Genomic DNA, 16812 nt, shown 5'->3' on the forward strand with positions numbered 1-16812 from the left:
AAAAGCGAGAGATGAAAGGGCTATAGCGAGAGACAGAGATAGCGGCAGGTTGCGTGTGAAAGGGCGATAGCTATTGGCAGCGTGTAAATGTCACACTCAGTTCGATCGACAGTTTTGGCTCATAAATTCGGTCCATTGTCTGCGCACCTCTGTTGAACTTTCCCAAAGTGCCAACAATTTTAATAATGCGTTAAGAGTTGCGGTGCTAGCAAGGACCCCATTATGGCAAAGTGACATTTTTCGACTGCCTGTTTGAGAATTTTTTGCATTATTATTATTTTTTTCCCATTTTCCTACAGAAGCAGCAGCAGCAGCCGCATTCATAGGCCAGAGTTTTGCCTGCAAGCTGCCAACTTTATTTTTATTGCATTTATAAACTTTGCCCTTACACAGAATGCAGCGAAAAGTTCAAAGCCCAAATTTATATATACTGCGTATAAGTTCAACAATTTACTCATTGCTTTGCCAACAAATTTTCAACTAGAAAGCAAAAAAGAACAGCACATAAATAAAAATAAATAACATAGCCCAGCTCTGAGCAGTGGCTGGCTAGACACACCTCACCTGGACACAGGTGTGTAGGCCTATGTGCCACTCAAATGTACACAGCTTTGTTTGTCTGGCCAGCCATAATCACGCCCAGTCTGTCGCTAACAGCCGGCCAACAGCCCATTAGCAGACCCTTAACAGTGCTCGCTCTTCAAAGCTCACTGTTAGCAGTGCTTTTGCGTCTGCTCTTCGGCGTCTGTTTTGCTTTTTGGCATTTTGCCTTTGGCCTGTGCTTTTGCAATGACAGCAAACGCGGTGCAAAGACACGGCGCTGCTTCTTTAAATACAGCACGCACAGATGTCTGGCAATTTATTCCAAGTTCGGCCGGCTTTTGTTGCAATTGGTGGGTGCGGCTGCCACGGCAACTGCGACAACAAAGAATCGCGTAAACATTTAGGTGAAAACTTTCAGTTTAAAATGAAGTTTTAAATAGTTTGAAGAAAATTACAAAAAAATTATTAAAATAAAATAGAATTTTTACACAATTTTAACTGAAGTTCTTATAATTGAAAACAATAAATTGAATGCATAAAAAATTTTATTGCGAATTCCTTGTTGAAGCTTACTCGTAAAATTTGCGAATTCTATTTGTCTGAAAAAAAAACCCAAGTGAACAGAAAGGAGCATAAAAGTAGGCAACAAAATTCTACAAGTACTAAGCATTTCAATTAAGATTTAAATTTGCTTCGCTTGTCATAAATCTGTGGTCTGGCTGGTAGTCTGGGCCCTGCCATAAAAGCAACGAGACAAAGGAAAACATCAAGTTGAATAAAGAAAAACACGGAATAAATAGCAGAGAAAAAATGTCAGAAATTAATGCAGCAAAACAGGCAATTTCTGCAGTTAAAACAACAGCTGAAATCGCTGAGGCGATGTCGGCTAATGCGGCCCCAACTCTGGGCCAGACCACATCAAGAACGACAACAACAACGGGAACACCACGACAAAGAACTTTGATGCGTGCTGCGGAAATGGATGCCGATACCGATGCTGAACCAGACGACATGGATGATGGAGTTGTTGTTGCTGCTACTGCGGCGGCTGCTGATGCTGCTGTTGCCGATGACGATGATGCGGATGATGCGGCAGACAGCATTACGTTGGAGCTGGCATTGTCGCCAAACACGCCCACACCGCCACCCATCACTGCCGACGAGGATCTGGCCGAGCTGGACAACAGCAAGCCTTTCAAGGTGGGTACTCCATTGCCTGGCCAGAGGGCACTCACACAGCATTGCCCATTCATAAGTCAGCTCCAATTGTTAACTGGCCAGCAATTCGTTAAGTGATTACGGGCTCCATTGTTGCTGGCCTCCTCTCCTTTTTTTTTTTATCGAACAAAACTTTTGACGTTCATGCACAAAGTGAAGTGGTCCAGCCAGAGAGGCGCACGAACGAAGCGCGGCAGGGACCAAGGTGCAAGGAGCAAGCGACTGGCCACTCAAAAGGCTTTGGCTCTGGCTCTGGCTATGGCTTTCGGTTTCGTTTTCGCTTTGGCTATGGCTTCGAGAGCAGACGCTTGTTCTAGTTGTGGCTCTGTGCCGGCTCTGCGTGCCTTGCGCACCCTTCAGGCATATTTGACTTTCAAGGGCTGCAGCAGCCGGTCTATACCATGGCCCGAAAATTCCGTGTTGCCTCAAGGCACACGCGGTTTGATCCCATCAAGTGGCCAAAAAGGGGACAAATTTAATTATGCATAGCAAGCGAAAAAAAAACCAAGTCACAAATAGAAATAGCGTGAATTTATTGAAATATTTAGGAAAAACGTCATTTAATTTAAAGAATAAAATTCATAATGCTTTAATCAAAAACTAATTAGCAACATAAAACTTTTGCCAAAACAAAATAAAAATATAAAAGTGTTTTTTGTTTTTATTTTTTTTAACGCTAAGTTGAGTTTATTCGTCAAGAAAGCAAACTTTTTAAATTATGCACTTGACGTGTTTTGCTGCTTATTTCAAGCAATCAATAAATTTTATTTATTAAATACATCTTATTGAGCAGGTGCTAAAACTTGACAGAAAATGTTTTTCATTTTGCTATTGGGCAAATTGATGAGTAAACATTGAAATTACTGAAAATGAACCAGATTGTTTATAAAGTATATGAACTAATATTGCATTTAATATAATGAATAAATATAAAGAATATAATGAAATGAATTATTAAGCAACAAAATAAATGTGATAAAAATAATACCTGCAAAAAACATTATATAATAATAATACATAAGTAAACAATGAAATTAACAAAACAAGAAATAAAAAGATTATTGAATTAACTTTATTTTATTTAATCAACTACTTTTCACTTATTAAGTACTTAAATTTAATTTACTATATTTAATAAACTACTACTAATTTATTTTATTACCTTTCAATTATTAAGTACTTCAATTTAATTTTTAATAATTATAATAATAATAAAATAAATAATTTAAATTATTAAAAAATGTATTCATATACTTGAATATTAAAATGAATAATAAAATAAAAAGATATATGGATGTATATAATTTACATACAATATAACTATATGAAATGTTACATATATAGATGATGCTCAAAAGGTATAAATCAAAACAAAATTGTACAGTTTGCTTGATTGATTGACTGATGACACATAACGCATAGATAAAAGTTCAAGAGCTTGAATAAATATGTATATATACTCACATATTTATATAAGAATCAACCAAAACCTGTTTACTTTATGCAAATCACAGCTGCGTGAAATGTTGAGCCAATGTTTTTTGTTGACAAGAATTGAAAATTGTTGCTAGATTTTTTTTTCAGTCCTCTGGCTGGATTTTAAACACATTCACATAGAGGGAGGGACTTTCCATAGGTCTGGTTTTCCTTAACAAGGTGAAATTTGGTATTCATAAATAATTGAGTGGGCGACCACAGAAATGGTGCCTGGCCAAAAGACCGTTGCAAATTATGCAGTAAATTGCTCAACACGCCGTTAATCGACATTTTAGCATAGAGATGAATGTTAATGTTATCTTTGATCTCGGCACATGAACATATATTATTATAAGGCCCTATAAAATATGTTAAAAATTCAATTAGCTCAAGCTGAAAGTTGCTCCGCATTAAATTTGTTTCGTTTTCGCTCAAATAGAAGTTGAGTTTGTTTTATCAGTTTTTTAATTTGTGCAAACTTTTTAAAGTGTGCCGTAATGTCAAGCAGCGAAAAGCCAATGTTGTGGTGGGCTAACAATTGAAATTAATTAAAACTGTTCGACGAGCAACGGGCGAAGATGCTGCAGCATTTCAGCCAGAAATCACAATGTGGCTAGATAACGTTCGCAATGCTCGTATATCATTAGACGCTGGGCAGGGTGGGCAGAGGTCGGTGGTCGGCGGGGCGCCGTGGCTGGTGCGCGTTGGTGCCGATAACGATGCTGCTTCTGCTGCTGCCACTTGGCCATGCGTCACCAGACACGGAACGAGCCACTCCAGCACTTGAGCCGTCTGCCCTGCTGTCTGCCGTGGCCCCTAATCGATTTATTGTATTATGCTGTGAGCGTTAAAAAGCGCCATAACAAAATTAACTGACTCAAGGATCAGTGAAGGGAAAAACTTTATAACTGGGCCGGCCCGCTGAGACGTGGCTTGTGGTTTCGCGCCAGGGCCCATTGAGTTGGCCAGACGTGGCATTAATTGACAGTTTTGCAAGTCTCAAATGTTTTATTTGTGCGTTTCTGTAGTCTACGTCTTTTTTTTTTTTTTTGGCGATTTGTCAGACGCAGGAAACGTGCGAAAAGTTTTGGCCCCCATTTCCTGTTGCTCGAGCGGGTCTCAAAGTTTGCTGGTCTCCCTGTCGTATGCGCAATATATGTGGCATACATCTAATTAATAAGCGTGCACGGCATGTTACATGAATTTGACAAGCAGCCATTGTTGGCCCTGCCCTGCCCTGATGTCTATCTGACAGCTTGTCTATCCCTACGGTTGACGTGAACCACTTTTCAACAATTGTAATTAATTAAATAAGCCCCTTATGATGTTCACCTTATGGGTTTGCCGTTGTTTCTGTGTGTATGTGTGTTTTTATGGGTTGAGCATTACAGGTGTGTGTGTATGTGTATTAAAAAAACATATGCCTTAACTTTACAGTTAAAAGAAAGATGGGTTGGGGCGCGTTTCTCCAAGGTATGCTAGAGAGGGGATATATTAGTAGAGAGAGAGAGAGACATAGAGAGAGTGAGACGAGAAGAGGGGGAGAGGCAGAGGGAAAGGTCGTGGCGATTGTATGAATATATAATAAGAAATAGAATGAAAGGATAATTGTGAAGGATATCTAAGAGCCATAACTCAGAGCTCATATAGAGAGAGGGGCAGAGAGGGACAAAGAGAGAGAGACAACAGATAGAGAGATAGAGCATGAGATATACAGAGCGATAGAGAATAAGAGGGAGAGAGAGAGGCAGAGAGATAAAAAAAGAGAGAGAGGCAGAAAAAGAGAGATTGAGTAATTGAATTAAATACTAACACAATACTAATTAATATTAAAATACCTAATGCTCTGGCTGCTAGGGTTATGGGCATATACTAGTCGATATATATATAAATAGCTAAAATATAGTTAAAATAAAATAAATTATAGCATACAAAATCTGATTCATTTCTGTGCAGTCCTTATATACATAAGACTATGAATATATATTATCTATATTAAAACTAAGTCACAATTGGTCATATATATAATGCTAACCCATATAAATATGATAATCTTTGCATAGACAATTCGTCATCATTTACCCTTCATCCGTCAAGTATTTGCTGCCTTTGTTTGTGCTGAATATATAAAACTATATTTTTTATAATTATGCTTATTAAAATCAGTTAGCCTCAATGGGCCTGAGTACACGTTAAGGTAAGGCCAGGCAAGGCAAGGCAATTTGAAAATGCTTTGCTGCCAGCACAATCACAGTCTCTTAATAGCTCGTCATGTGGTCATGAAAAAGAAAGAAGCAAAGCAAAAACGAGAGTGGAGCACACGGCAGGACATGCTGCTGGCACAGACACCATGTGGGAGTAATCCGACGGCGACATGGAAAACGCATTTACAGTTTCTTTTTTTGTTTTGTTTAATGCTGTCTGAGAACAGTTCAGTTCCAGCTACTATGCAAAAGCAATGCCTCAAAAGAGAAGAGAGCCAAAACCAAAAAATTGCCATACAAATGCCATGGCATTCGAATGGAGTGGGAGGCTGGGGACTGGGGGCTGAGTCGGAATGAATTAACTTACTTGATACAAGCGCAACAGCAACAGCGAGAAGAAGAGCATTGCACACACAAACGGAAGCAGCATAAATTACAACAACAACTAGAGACTGTTTCAGGTGGAAATGGGCGAATACGCTGCGTATACGCAACGTTGGGCATTCAATGGAGCAACATGAGGCCGCAAGTACCCAAAAGAGACCAAGTGGGCGTGGCTGCATGTCGCCTCCCCAGCCTGTTGACTAATTTCTAATAGTATGCGTGTCAATGCGGTGACAAAACATGTAAATTGAGATCTTGTCCGACTGCTGTAGAATGCCTAATAGCCTCGCAATTGCAGTGAGTGAGCTATTTCAATAATTTGTTGGCAGCCACATGGTTACCATGGCATTTTGACGGCAATCGAGCGAAATTAGTGGCATTGACAGGAAACACGAGTCTGCACAATGCCAGCTCAAAGCAAAGCAAATCAGAGAAACTTGAAATCAAACACAAGCGATTCATACTTCAATAGAGCAATGCACAAGGTGGGAATAAGTGTGACGTAAAGGTAAAGGTGTGTGAAGTTAAGTGCTGGGATATGAGAAGTATTCAAGTGTAGAGTATCTCTGAGATAAATTGATGGAAGCTTTGAGTTTTAGAGGGAAGAGAACGAATTTCCTAGTGTGGAATGTTGTGGTCAGGTGTAGTTGGATATGTCGAGTTGGCAGTTGATAAACATATCTCTTGCTATAGTAGATAGTATATAAATGCAAATGTTTTGGTTTGCTGGAACAGTCGGAAATTGTGAATGATTCAATTTTAATTAAGTTATTATAAATATTCAATCTTTAGCATATTTTGTCATGGAGACAAACCTCATTAGTCACGAGTTAATTAATTTTAAATACATTTTTTAATTTAATTTATTTTTTAAATTCATATTTATATTTTCATAGTCGATGCTTAGCATTCGAACACGGCTTTGCAAGTGAACCCCTTTAAATCGATTATTTATTAATATTTTCATATTCATTTTTATCAGCTTTTATAATAAAGTCATCAAAGCGTCGGTAACGAACTGAATATTAATATAAGGCCATACAATAATTAATTTTGAATAGATTCATCCAGTTCATGAATAAAGCCAATTAAATTTGATTAGTATTCATAATTTTAGCGTCGTCTCTTATGAGTTTTTCATGGATGCATTCATTAAATTTCAGTTAACTTATTTAAAATTTAGATCATGTAGAATAATAAATAAAATAAGCGTTAATAATAATTTTGGTTTTAATTTTTTTTTTTTATTTATTTAAAATTAAAATCTGTTTAAAGGATTCCTTTATAAAAAAAAATTTTAACTCTAGTATTAACTCTGTAAAGTTTTCTTAGCATATTTTATTGACATTGCCCATGGTGCGTGTGTGCTGGCATAGCTCTGTCGCTTGTGTTAATTTTGGGTTTAACAGCAGCTCAGTTGTATTCACAGTTGCCCAGATACTGACATACAGATGCAACTACGCATTCCTGATGAAGTCTGGCAAAGGCCTGCACACGTATGCCTCGCCATACTCCCGCCTTCGCATGGGGACAGGGCGCACGCGTGTCATTATAAATGCATGAGTGCATTGGCATCTGTCCATTGTCCTCGGCGTTTGCTCTACTGTTTGCTGCTTGCTGCTTGCTGTTGCCAGATCCGGGTCCAGGTACTTGCCTGGCATTTTCCGTAAATTTGCCGAACCAATATTGATGTGTGAACAAGGTGCAGGAGACAATGCGCTGCAGATGAGGGCACTTTTAGCTTGCTTTGCTACATGGCTTAAATATTTGTCAAAGCAGCTTACAAGTCAACTAGAATGATTGCCAACTGTATCATAGCTGGCAGCGAACAAGAGTCCTTAGAGCTGATGAGTGCTAGTTTATGTTAAAGGAGAGAACGAATGAAATATAAGTCTGAAAGTGTGAGTAAATCTCTTTTAATTAATATATTTTTATTTAATTTTAAGCAGATTTTGTCAGTTGTAAATTTATAAATATGAAATATTTTTAAATAAATTAATTTCAATTTGTATATTTAGTATCACAATTTCATTACCAAATTATTTATCAAGCTATCAAGTATTTTACTTTAATATTTAACTAGTGTCAATGCACGTAGCTTTTGGCATAGCTTCAGACCGAAAATAAAAACCAAGTCTAGCACTTGAGTGAATAATCCAAAACATTTAAATTGATTAAGAGCACTTGACAACAAGGATTTTCCTAGCTGAAGCCAGGATACTCATTAAGAAAATTAAAGCTCAGTGTCAAATCCAGATATTTAAGTGCAGCAAAAGGTTAAAGTCAAGGCCGGGGTCAAACTGAAAATGTTAAACAGAAGCAGGAGACGAAAAAAGTGAATGGCAAGAAAATGTAAAGAAAACAAGTGCAAATAATGTGGTGTAGTTTGTTTTGGGCAACGACAGGGCAGAGCAGAGCTCTGAATACGCAGCAAAACAAAGTCAAGAAACGCATTTCACGCAAACAAAGCCACAGGCCATTGGCATATGCCAGCCAAAACAGTTAGAGCAGCCAGTCAGCCAGCCAGCCAGCCATCCCAGCATCCAGGCCAGCCAGCTAGCCATCCAGTCTGCCAGCCAGTTGGCCGAGCAGCTAAAGTGGCAATCAGCAAGTCAGCAAGTCAGCGAAGTATGCTTTAAGAGTTTACGCGATTCAGTTAAAGCAAAAGCGAAAATCTTGTGATTTGCCAGAAGAGACGAGAATATTTCTCAGTAAAAGGCAAAAGGTTATAAAGTGCACAAATGTAATGCAAATCCATGTCTTGAAAGAGTTTGGAATGGATTTTCATTAAATCAATTTGTATTCAATTTCTGTGCGCTTTTCGCTTTCGCTTTTCATACAATTCATGGTGATTCCAGTGAAAAATTCTAGAGGCTAATAGGATGCTCTACGAGACCCAAAAGTGTGGCAATATTTGAGATGCTGTGATATCAAATAAAAGGACAACCTGAAAGGAACCTAAACAAATATTTTCAATAAATTAATAAGAAGATATTTCTGTGCCTTAAGAGATTTTTCTGTTTTTCAAATTTTATAAAAGGTTTTGGCAGGGTAGCAGGCACACTTTAATATAATGAAAACATATTTTAAAGAGTTCTAGAAATTACTGTTACTGCTCAGTAAGACTTAGATGTAGTCCTTAAGAGAATTATCTCTCTTGATTGCCTCGAAAATTGCGTTTATTCTTGTTAATCTTCCTTGGGGAAAACTCCTGGATGGAACCTCGTGGGGCAACATGTTGAGCAGCACAATAAAAGTCAACTCAGTTCAGTTCAGCTCTGTTCAGGCTGTGCCAAATGTAAATATGAGTTTAATGGCCAGCACGCAGCCAAGTGGCCAGGGCCAGACCCACTGGCCGGGCCAAAAGCGAATCACTCAGTGGGCTGGCCCATAGAAATTCGCATAAAATGCCTGATAAATTTTCATTGTTGCTGCCAGAGGCAACATTGTCGGCGAGTTGATAGATTTGCGAGGCGCTATAATTGCTTTAGTCGATGTGACTGACGATCGACGCGTCGGCCGATTGATATGCTAAGTAGCTGGCGTAGGTGTGACTTATTGGCTTAATGGAGTGACAGCTTCATTGTCAACGCCAGGCAGACAACGTTCTCATCATATGTCATCCGACAATGATGATGTTGACGATAATGACGATGATAATGTTGATGATGGTGCTAATGGGGTCGATGATGCTGATGGTCCCCAAGCATGAATTGATCAAGTGCTGTGTGCTGTGTTCATTTATCAGAGGAATACACAGACACACGCACACACATACACACACAGTTACATCCCAAATTGTGTACAACATGACGTATACTTAATATTAATAAGCGGGCGTTGCCTAAAGCTAGCTTTATTGTAGGCTGTTCACCTTTTTGTTGTGGGCGGCTCATTTGTATACAATTTCCCTGTCTGTCCGTCCATCTGTCTGCCTATCTGTTTACCTGACCCATTCATTCACTTAGCTTCAGGTTCGCTTTGACCGTCTCACAACAACAGCATTGTGCTTTAAATATTAAGCAGTCCATCTGCGAGTGGGCCAACATCTTTTTGGCCATGAAATATAACACGCTAGCTGAATACATGTCATGCTAAAATTGTCGTTGTTGTTGTTGTTGTTGCTCATCTTATTGTTGCGGTTTTTATTGTTATTGGCAAATAATAAATTGATTAGTTGCTCGCTTCTGGCTGTTGCTATACACACGCAATTATATACATACATATATATATATATATATATATAAATATATATAAAACTTATATACAGCTTCCTTATCGCTGTCGTGCGCCTCGCTGGCTTTTTGTTGTTTTTATTGGCAGCTTAACACAAGACGGAAATGTTCGAATGCTGCTGGCACATTTGAGAATTAAGGCAAAAAACATCGTTTTGTGAGTTTTCCTTTTTACGTTTTTCCGCCCCTTCCTTTGGCCGTTGTTAACTTCCTCACGCCTGTTTCCAATCAAACGGCGTGACATTTTCATAATAATTAAATGTGTGCCAGAAATTTTTGAATGAAAGTTGTTGACTTTTGTGTGGTCTCCCGTGAATACAATACAATACCCTCCCAGCGGGAGTTCTATTCATACTGAAACATTTAATAAAGACACGCGCGAACCTAACGCCAGTGTGAAAAAGGTTTGATGCTTAAATACATTTAGTTCGGGTTGCAGTCTTAGCAGCTTGACTGAAAACTTTCTTAAATAAGAGTTTAATTTGTGGCGAAATGTATTAAGAATTTTGGAAAGTTGATAAAAGTTTTGCTCACATTTTTAGTTACTTCTTAATCTGTTCGAACTATAAAGCATTTTTACAGAAATGTCTTTTGGCAATTTTAGATATACTTAAGACTGCATATAAAAGAAGAAAGAGAGAAAATAGAAGATAAATTTCTTTCAGCATTTAGATAAATTAATTAAATATTAAAATTAATATTAATTATTAATAAGAGCTTAAAAGAAAATACTTTTTTATAGTTATATTTATTTATTTTGTATATTTATTTATTTTTTTGTTGATTGTCAATATGTAAGTTGCGAAATTGATATAAGAGAGAATGTAATGAATTCGTATGTATATTATAAATTTGCAATATTTTTACTTCTACCTTTTCACTTTTAACAAAATTTCGTAAAATTCCGCACATTTATAACATGACTTTGGAGAACGTGACTTGAGAATATCACAGACAATTTAAAACTGCCTTTAAAACGCCGTCTCAATAACCAAGTCAAGTAATTTTCGTAGAAATAATTCTGTTTACCGAAAATTTTCGTTATTTTTGATCGATTTTTTGGCAGAAATTTGGGCTGATAAAAGTCGGTTACGAGTTATGCTAATATTTAACAAAAGAGCATAGAGCAAAAGAATTTTTCCTATGCAACCTATGTGATATATACACAGATAGTAGGTAGCTAGTTTGCATACATGAATAAGCAAAGCAGCTGAAATTGGATAAAGATTTGCAGATGGGCAAAACTGAATTGAAAGGAGAGAGCTGAGATATTTGTGGGAAATATTGGACTTGTTACAGCCGACTCCCATGGCAATGAATACTAATTAATGCTTCACACACACTCACACACGCAGGTCAAGGATATCACACGTAACATACGCAAGGCCGTCGTTGCCACAACATTGGCCGAGCTGCGCCTCAAGGTGGCCGCAAAGTTTCAAAGGGCTCAGCCGGCGATTCATTTGGATTGCGATGGCACCGAAATTGATGATGAGGAGTATTTTTCCACACTGGAGGCGAATGCGGAGTTGATTGCTGTATTTCCCGGCGAGCAGTGGCGAGATGTAAGCTATGGCCGTTGCTGTGCCTTTTAAACAAGCTTTACTACCCCCTCTCTTTCTTCTCCCGCCTCCATAGCCTAGCGACTACAATGCGAACTTGCGTCGCCCCTCACTGGATGCCCAGCGCCTACGCAAATTGGTGGGCAAGCTGCAGCAGAATCTGATCAACGATGCCGACCTGGACAAGTTGTCGAACATGGATCCCAACTCGCTGGCAGACATCACAGGACGCGAGCTGAAGGACAGCGACTACTGTGTGCAGAGCGAGGCAGCGCGACGATCCACGGAGTTGTCCTGCTAAGGGACTTGATCAATTTGTTTGCACTTAGCCGTGTTCTTAGCATCTTTGTGTCTACACCCAGAAACACCTACCTAGTAAAATTCCTACACCTACGTATATGGGGGATATAGCACAGTGAACCGTCGCTTATGATAGATTTGTAAGGAGATTTGTAAGAGTTTTGTATGTCAAGCCGAGAGAGATTTCGGGTATTTTTGGAGCATGTTTTGATAGCACTTATTATGAGGGGGGCGACGATATGGGCAGTTGATCCGTAGTTTATAGGCATGTATTATATGTACTCTCTAGTTGTATAGCACTTTCGAACACACACCCACATCTACAATATATGTACGAGATAATAATATTTTTGGAAACTTACCTTTGCCACAGGTGTGAGTACGTGCGAATAATTAAACTAGCCTGTTCCTAGACCAATATGCAACAGATATAGACCAAAGTGCAATCTAGTCTACCCAAACCAATTTACTTCAATTAAAGTGTAGTTGCTTCAAGCAATCGCAGCTGTGTGAGTATATAAGCGTGTATGTGTGTGTGTATGTGTGAGTACAATCTAAACAATAAACACGTGTGCCAGATCTCTATAGAAAATCTCAATAAATATTTATATATATTTGATGTCTGTGCAAACTTGGTGTATTTGTATTTCCAACGTAGTATATATACATATATAAAATTTGTCTGTAAATTTAGCACACAGCATTTCGGTTAATAGGGAGCAATTTGATATTTGAAATAAAAGAAAATTGCACGCAATTTAATTAAAATTCAAAATAAATCGTAGCGCAAGCAGGAATTATGAAAAATGAAAAATTAAAGTGTGAAAATTGTTGATAATTTTAAATATAAAAGCCAAAGATAAATATATGTTTTATAATACGTGTGTGTGTGTGTCTGTGTATGTTTTATTCACTGCACTTTGTTTAGCAATTAAGCATGAAAGGAATATGAAATGAAAAACCATTCACAGACAAATTGAAATGCAATTTACGATTACAATGCAAACTATTTGCTTCCTTGTGCACATTTTACATCACAAAATCGATCGATTTGAAATTTTGGTGAAATTGGCGAATAAGATAAATGTACGTATACTTTTTGCGTTGTCTGTGAGTTTCACAATAAATTGAGATTAAATGTGTTAGACGCTGTGTGTTTTATTGCCGCATCGAATGGGCCATGAAATAAATTACCTTGCAGATAATTAAAAAAGTTGGCGTAGCTGAGTTTTATAGTAAGTAAATTATTTATAGTAAGTAAATTATTTTTAGGGATGCAAATATATGTATTTAATTTTTTTCTTTAATTATTATTTTGTTACTATATGTGAATGATAAAAATAACTATATTTATATATTATTCTTTTTTTTATAATTCTGTTAATATTATTGTCCGTTTTAGTTTCCAGTTTGAACTTGTTTTACATTTTCTATCTTGGCAGTAAGATTAGCAATTTAAAATCAGTTTGAGCTCTCTATTATACTCGCATTGCTTGAAACTTTCAATTTTCCTTTGCGCCATTTTCCCTGGATTTGCCAAGTTCTTATAGCCAGCTGCAAGTTGTTTGCATATTTCCCTCGAAATATGCTAAACGGTTTCAGAAAACTCTTAGTTACACATAAAACTGGCATTTGCATTTGCATTTGCATTTGCATTGGCTATCGCAGTTGCCGCTGACTGTGCAATATGAATATGTTGATGAGGCTGGCCGTGGGTCAAGTTAATTGCATTTGAATGGCCGAGAGCAGTTAATAAAAGACAATTGTGGAAATGCGATTGATTCGCTGATGACAATACATGGGCAAATGGCAAAGGTCCTGCGACAGCCCGAGGACCACAAATTACTCGAGCCTTTGTCCAACATACTTGCTGACAAGCAAATCGAGTTGCCGCCGTCCAGATGTCCAGATGTCCAGCTATTCAGCTGTTGGTGCAATTCTAATTATGCAAAGTGCCTGATGCAGCATGAATGAGTCTCGGGCTCGGCCTCTGGCTGGCAGCTTATAGCAAATGGAATGCCATCCGAGGCTTAGCCAATTTAAATGGGGCTTATCATCTATTAGACAGGCTGGGGCTAATTTGATAGCAGCGTATGCAAAAACACGCGTAATATTTTGAACAACATGTTGAAAACTTTTTTTATTTTCGCAGCAGGTAAACGTTCCAAAGTCACTAAAGTATTCTACAAAGTGGCCCAAGGGCTGTTGGGCGTTGAGTGTGTATATATGCACATATACATATATGTATATGTGTGTGGCATGAACAAAAATAAAAGCGAAAAGTACAAACAGCCAAATAACTAGAACTGTTATGCGAAAACTGTGCACTGGAATGCCCAGGGCGGACGCGGTATTTGATAAATGGGCAACAATTGAAAAAGGCGTGCAGCAGCTGGCTGAAACGCATTCGACAAAATGATATACTGCATACAGAATCCTGCAGAGTTGCTTAAATTGAATTAAATCTATAATTTCAGCAGATTTTGTTTATTTTTTATTACCTAATTGAATTGACGTGATGATGCAGTGATGATGCTATCGCATGGCAATGAAAATAAATAGATTTAAAATTTTTGACATCAATATATTAAATATGCGAAAAGGTTTTTAAAATATGTGTTAAAGTTAATCTAATGTAAAGGTAATATTTAAAAACTAATATATATATTTTTAAATTGTATAAGGCTGTTAATACAAAATTAAATTTATGTTTTGGAAAATTTTGTTTATTTATTTATTTTTTTTTGAGAAGTCACTTTCTATTTAACAAAAGTAAAAAATTCATTTAATTATATTTCATCTTTTATATAACTTTGTCATTAAAAGTTGACTATTTCAGAAGTTCTATAAATAATATTAGAATGAAATTTAGAAAATGCATTTTTCTGTCTGTTGGTGTCGTATACGCAATATATTAAAAAAAAAACAACATTTTTTGTGCTTTCGTAAAATTTGCTTTATATTTTTATGTTATCCCTGCAAAAGTTGACGAAATTATTTAATTATGTTTTAGCCCTTATTTATGTAAATTACTCAGAAAATGTTGAAATGTCAATTCACTTATTTTATATTAAAAAAAAAATAGTAATACTTGAATGTCATTGAGTAAATGCACTCCTGTTTCTGTGCTGCATGCGTAATATATTTGTATATATAATTTAGTATTGAGTATATAATGAGGAGAGTATTCATGAAATTAATTCGAATTGAATTCAATTTACGCGAAATGAGCCAGCTGCAACTAATTGTGACTACTTGAACCTCTTTCAATCTTCAGCGTATGAATCTTGTCTCTATCAACATTCCACTCAACTCTTCTGTTTATATTGGTGCTACCACACTGTAGTGCACTGTTAAGATTGTGTAATTAGGATGCCACACCGCTCGACAATGCTTCTCTTGCTTCGTTACATACACCTGCGGTCATTGAAATCGTAGTAAATAATAGTAGAAGTAGTAGAGCACTAAATGCTAGCTAACATTATTCAAGGATACGTCCCTCATTTCTTAAAGCAATTTGAAACGAATAATAAGATAAATATATTAAGTATTAATTTATATTAACAATATTTAGTTGATCGTGAGCATTGGATGAAATGAATATATAGTTAATAAGTCACATAATTTTTGGGTTAATACTTAGGTGCCACGCCTACTTATCTGAGAGGTGCACCGCTACTATTTTTATGACCGCAGCTACATATATAGATAAATGATAAATATTTTTTCTAGCTAATAACGCAATAGTGTCATGCATTGAATATAGACTAATCCTGAACTAAATACTAGCTCTCTGTTTTAGTATCCTCTTAGAGTATTTAAAATATTTTTTCAATAAAGTCTCCACGACATTTTACAAATTTGCTTTTGATTTTGCAGTTATTCGATGAATTTTCAAATTTAAATTCAATTGCTCTAAATGTCACACTATCGACCTGATGGAAATATGCTTATCTTAATGCATGATCCGAGCCCCTATGGCCATACAATAAACACACACATATCTAACAAATTCTCACCCCCCACCCACACACACACACATATTCGAATATGGCTTGACAGACAAAGCGACAATAGATTTGGATTTATGTATACATATGGATGCAAGCACACATTTTCAATAGATGGAAATATTTGTGTGAATACGAAAAGGTAGAATGTCAGGGCGTGAGTGATATATGTACGTGTGTCCAACTGTACATGTGCACGCCAGTGGTCAGTGGCTCAAAAACTTATCAGGGTCGTTGTGTTGAGTTCTGTGGGTACCTTTTTATTTTGTTTTAGCTACATGAACATATCTACATGTATTTTTAGCTAACCAGCTCATTTCCCATGCAGCCTTTTTTGTGTTTCCTTTTCCTTTTCTTGTTTTCTTTTTTTTTTTAATATATTTTTTATTTTGTGTTTGTCGAGAAGTTCGAACGTGCGACGCCAGCCAACTGCCAACTGCCAACTGCCAGCTGCTGGCTGCTTTTTGATGGCTGGCAACTGGGGGCTGCCAGGCGCGGTTTGCATTAACAACTATGAGAGATTTATGCAAAAGTTATGCGCTCCTTGGTATCTGTTACCGTTAGTTTTATACGCTTTCAAACACTCGCCCTCGCCCGCCCATACGGCACAGCTCATTGAGCTGTCAGGAGATTTTGTTTGCCCACCTGAGCTCCCCACTTTAGCTGCCTCTGGCCTTGACGCGCAACGGTTGACGGTTGTTGGTTGTTGGCTGTTGGCTGTTGGCTGTGTGGCGGGAAGTGCTGCCCAAAACGCTATGCCGCTGTCATTGTTGCTGAATCAGATGTATTAAAAATTTATTGAATTTATTTTCATGAGCTGCTGTCTGAGCTGGCGTGCGAAATGCGCATCGAACTGCACTTAAGCTTACCCAGTCAGCCA

General features: G+C 37.4%; 1 protein-coding gene across 1 annotated transcript; it reads left to right on the forward strand.

Moving 5' to 3' along the window:
* The first annotated feature begins 825 nt into the window (after positions 1 to 825).
* On the forward strand, positions 826 to 13069 carry Drep3 (DNA fragmentation factor-related protein 3). Its single transcript, XM_018106733.3, has 3 exons — positions 826 to 1743; positions 11416 to 11625; positions 11699 to 13069. The coding sequence occupies exons 1-3, from the start codon at positions 1354 to 1356 to the stop codon at positions 11921 to 11923; spliced, it is 825 nt and encodes a 274-aa protein (XP_017962222.1). The 5' UTR covers positions 826 to 1353; the 3' UTR covers positions 11924 to 13069.
* Positions 13070 to 16812: the final 3743 nt, after the last annotated feature.

The sequence above is a fragment of the Drosophila navojoa genome, chromosome 5 (genome assembly GCF_054131105.1).
Source record: "Drosophila navojoa isolate 15081-1374.11 chromosome 5, UAZ_NAV_1.0, whole genome shotgun sequence".
Lineage (NCBI taxonomy): Eukaryota > Metazoa > Arthropoda > Insecta > Diptera > Drosophilidae > Drosophila > Drosophila navojoa.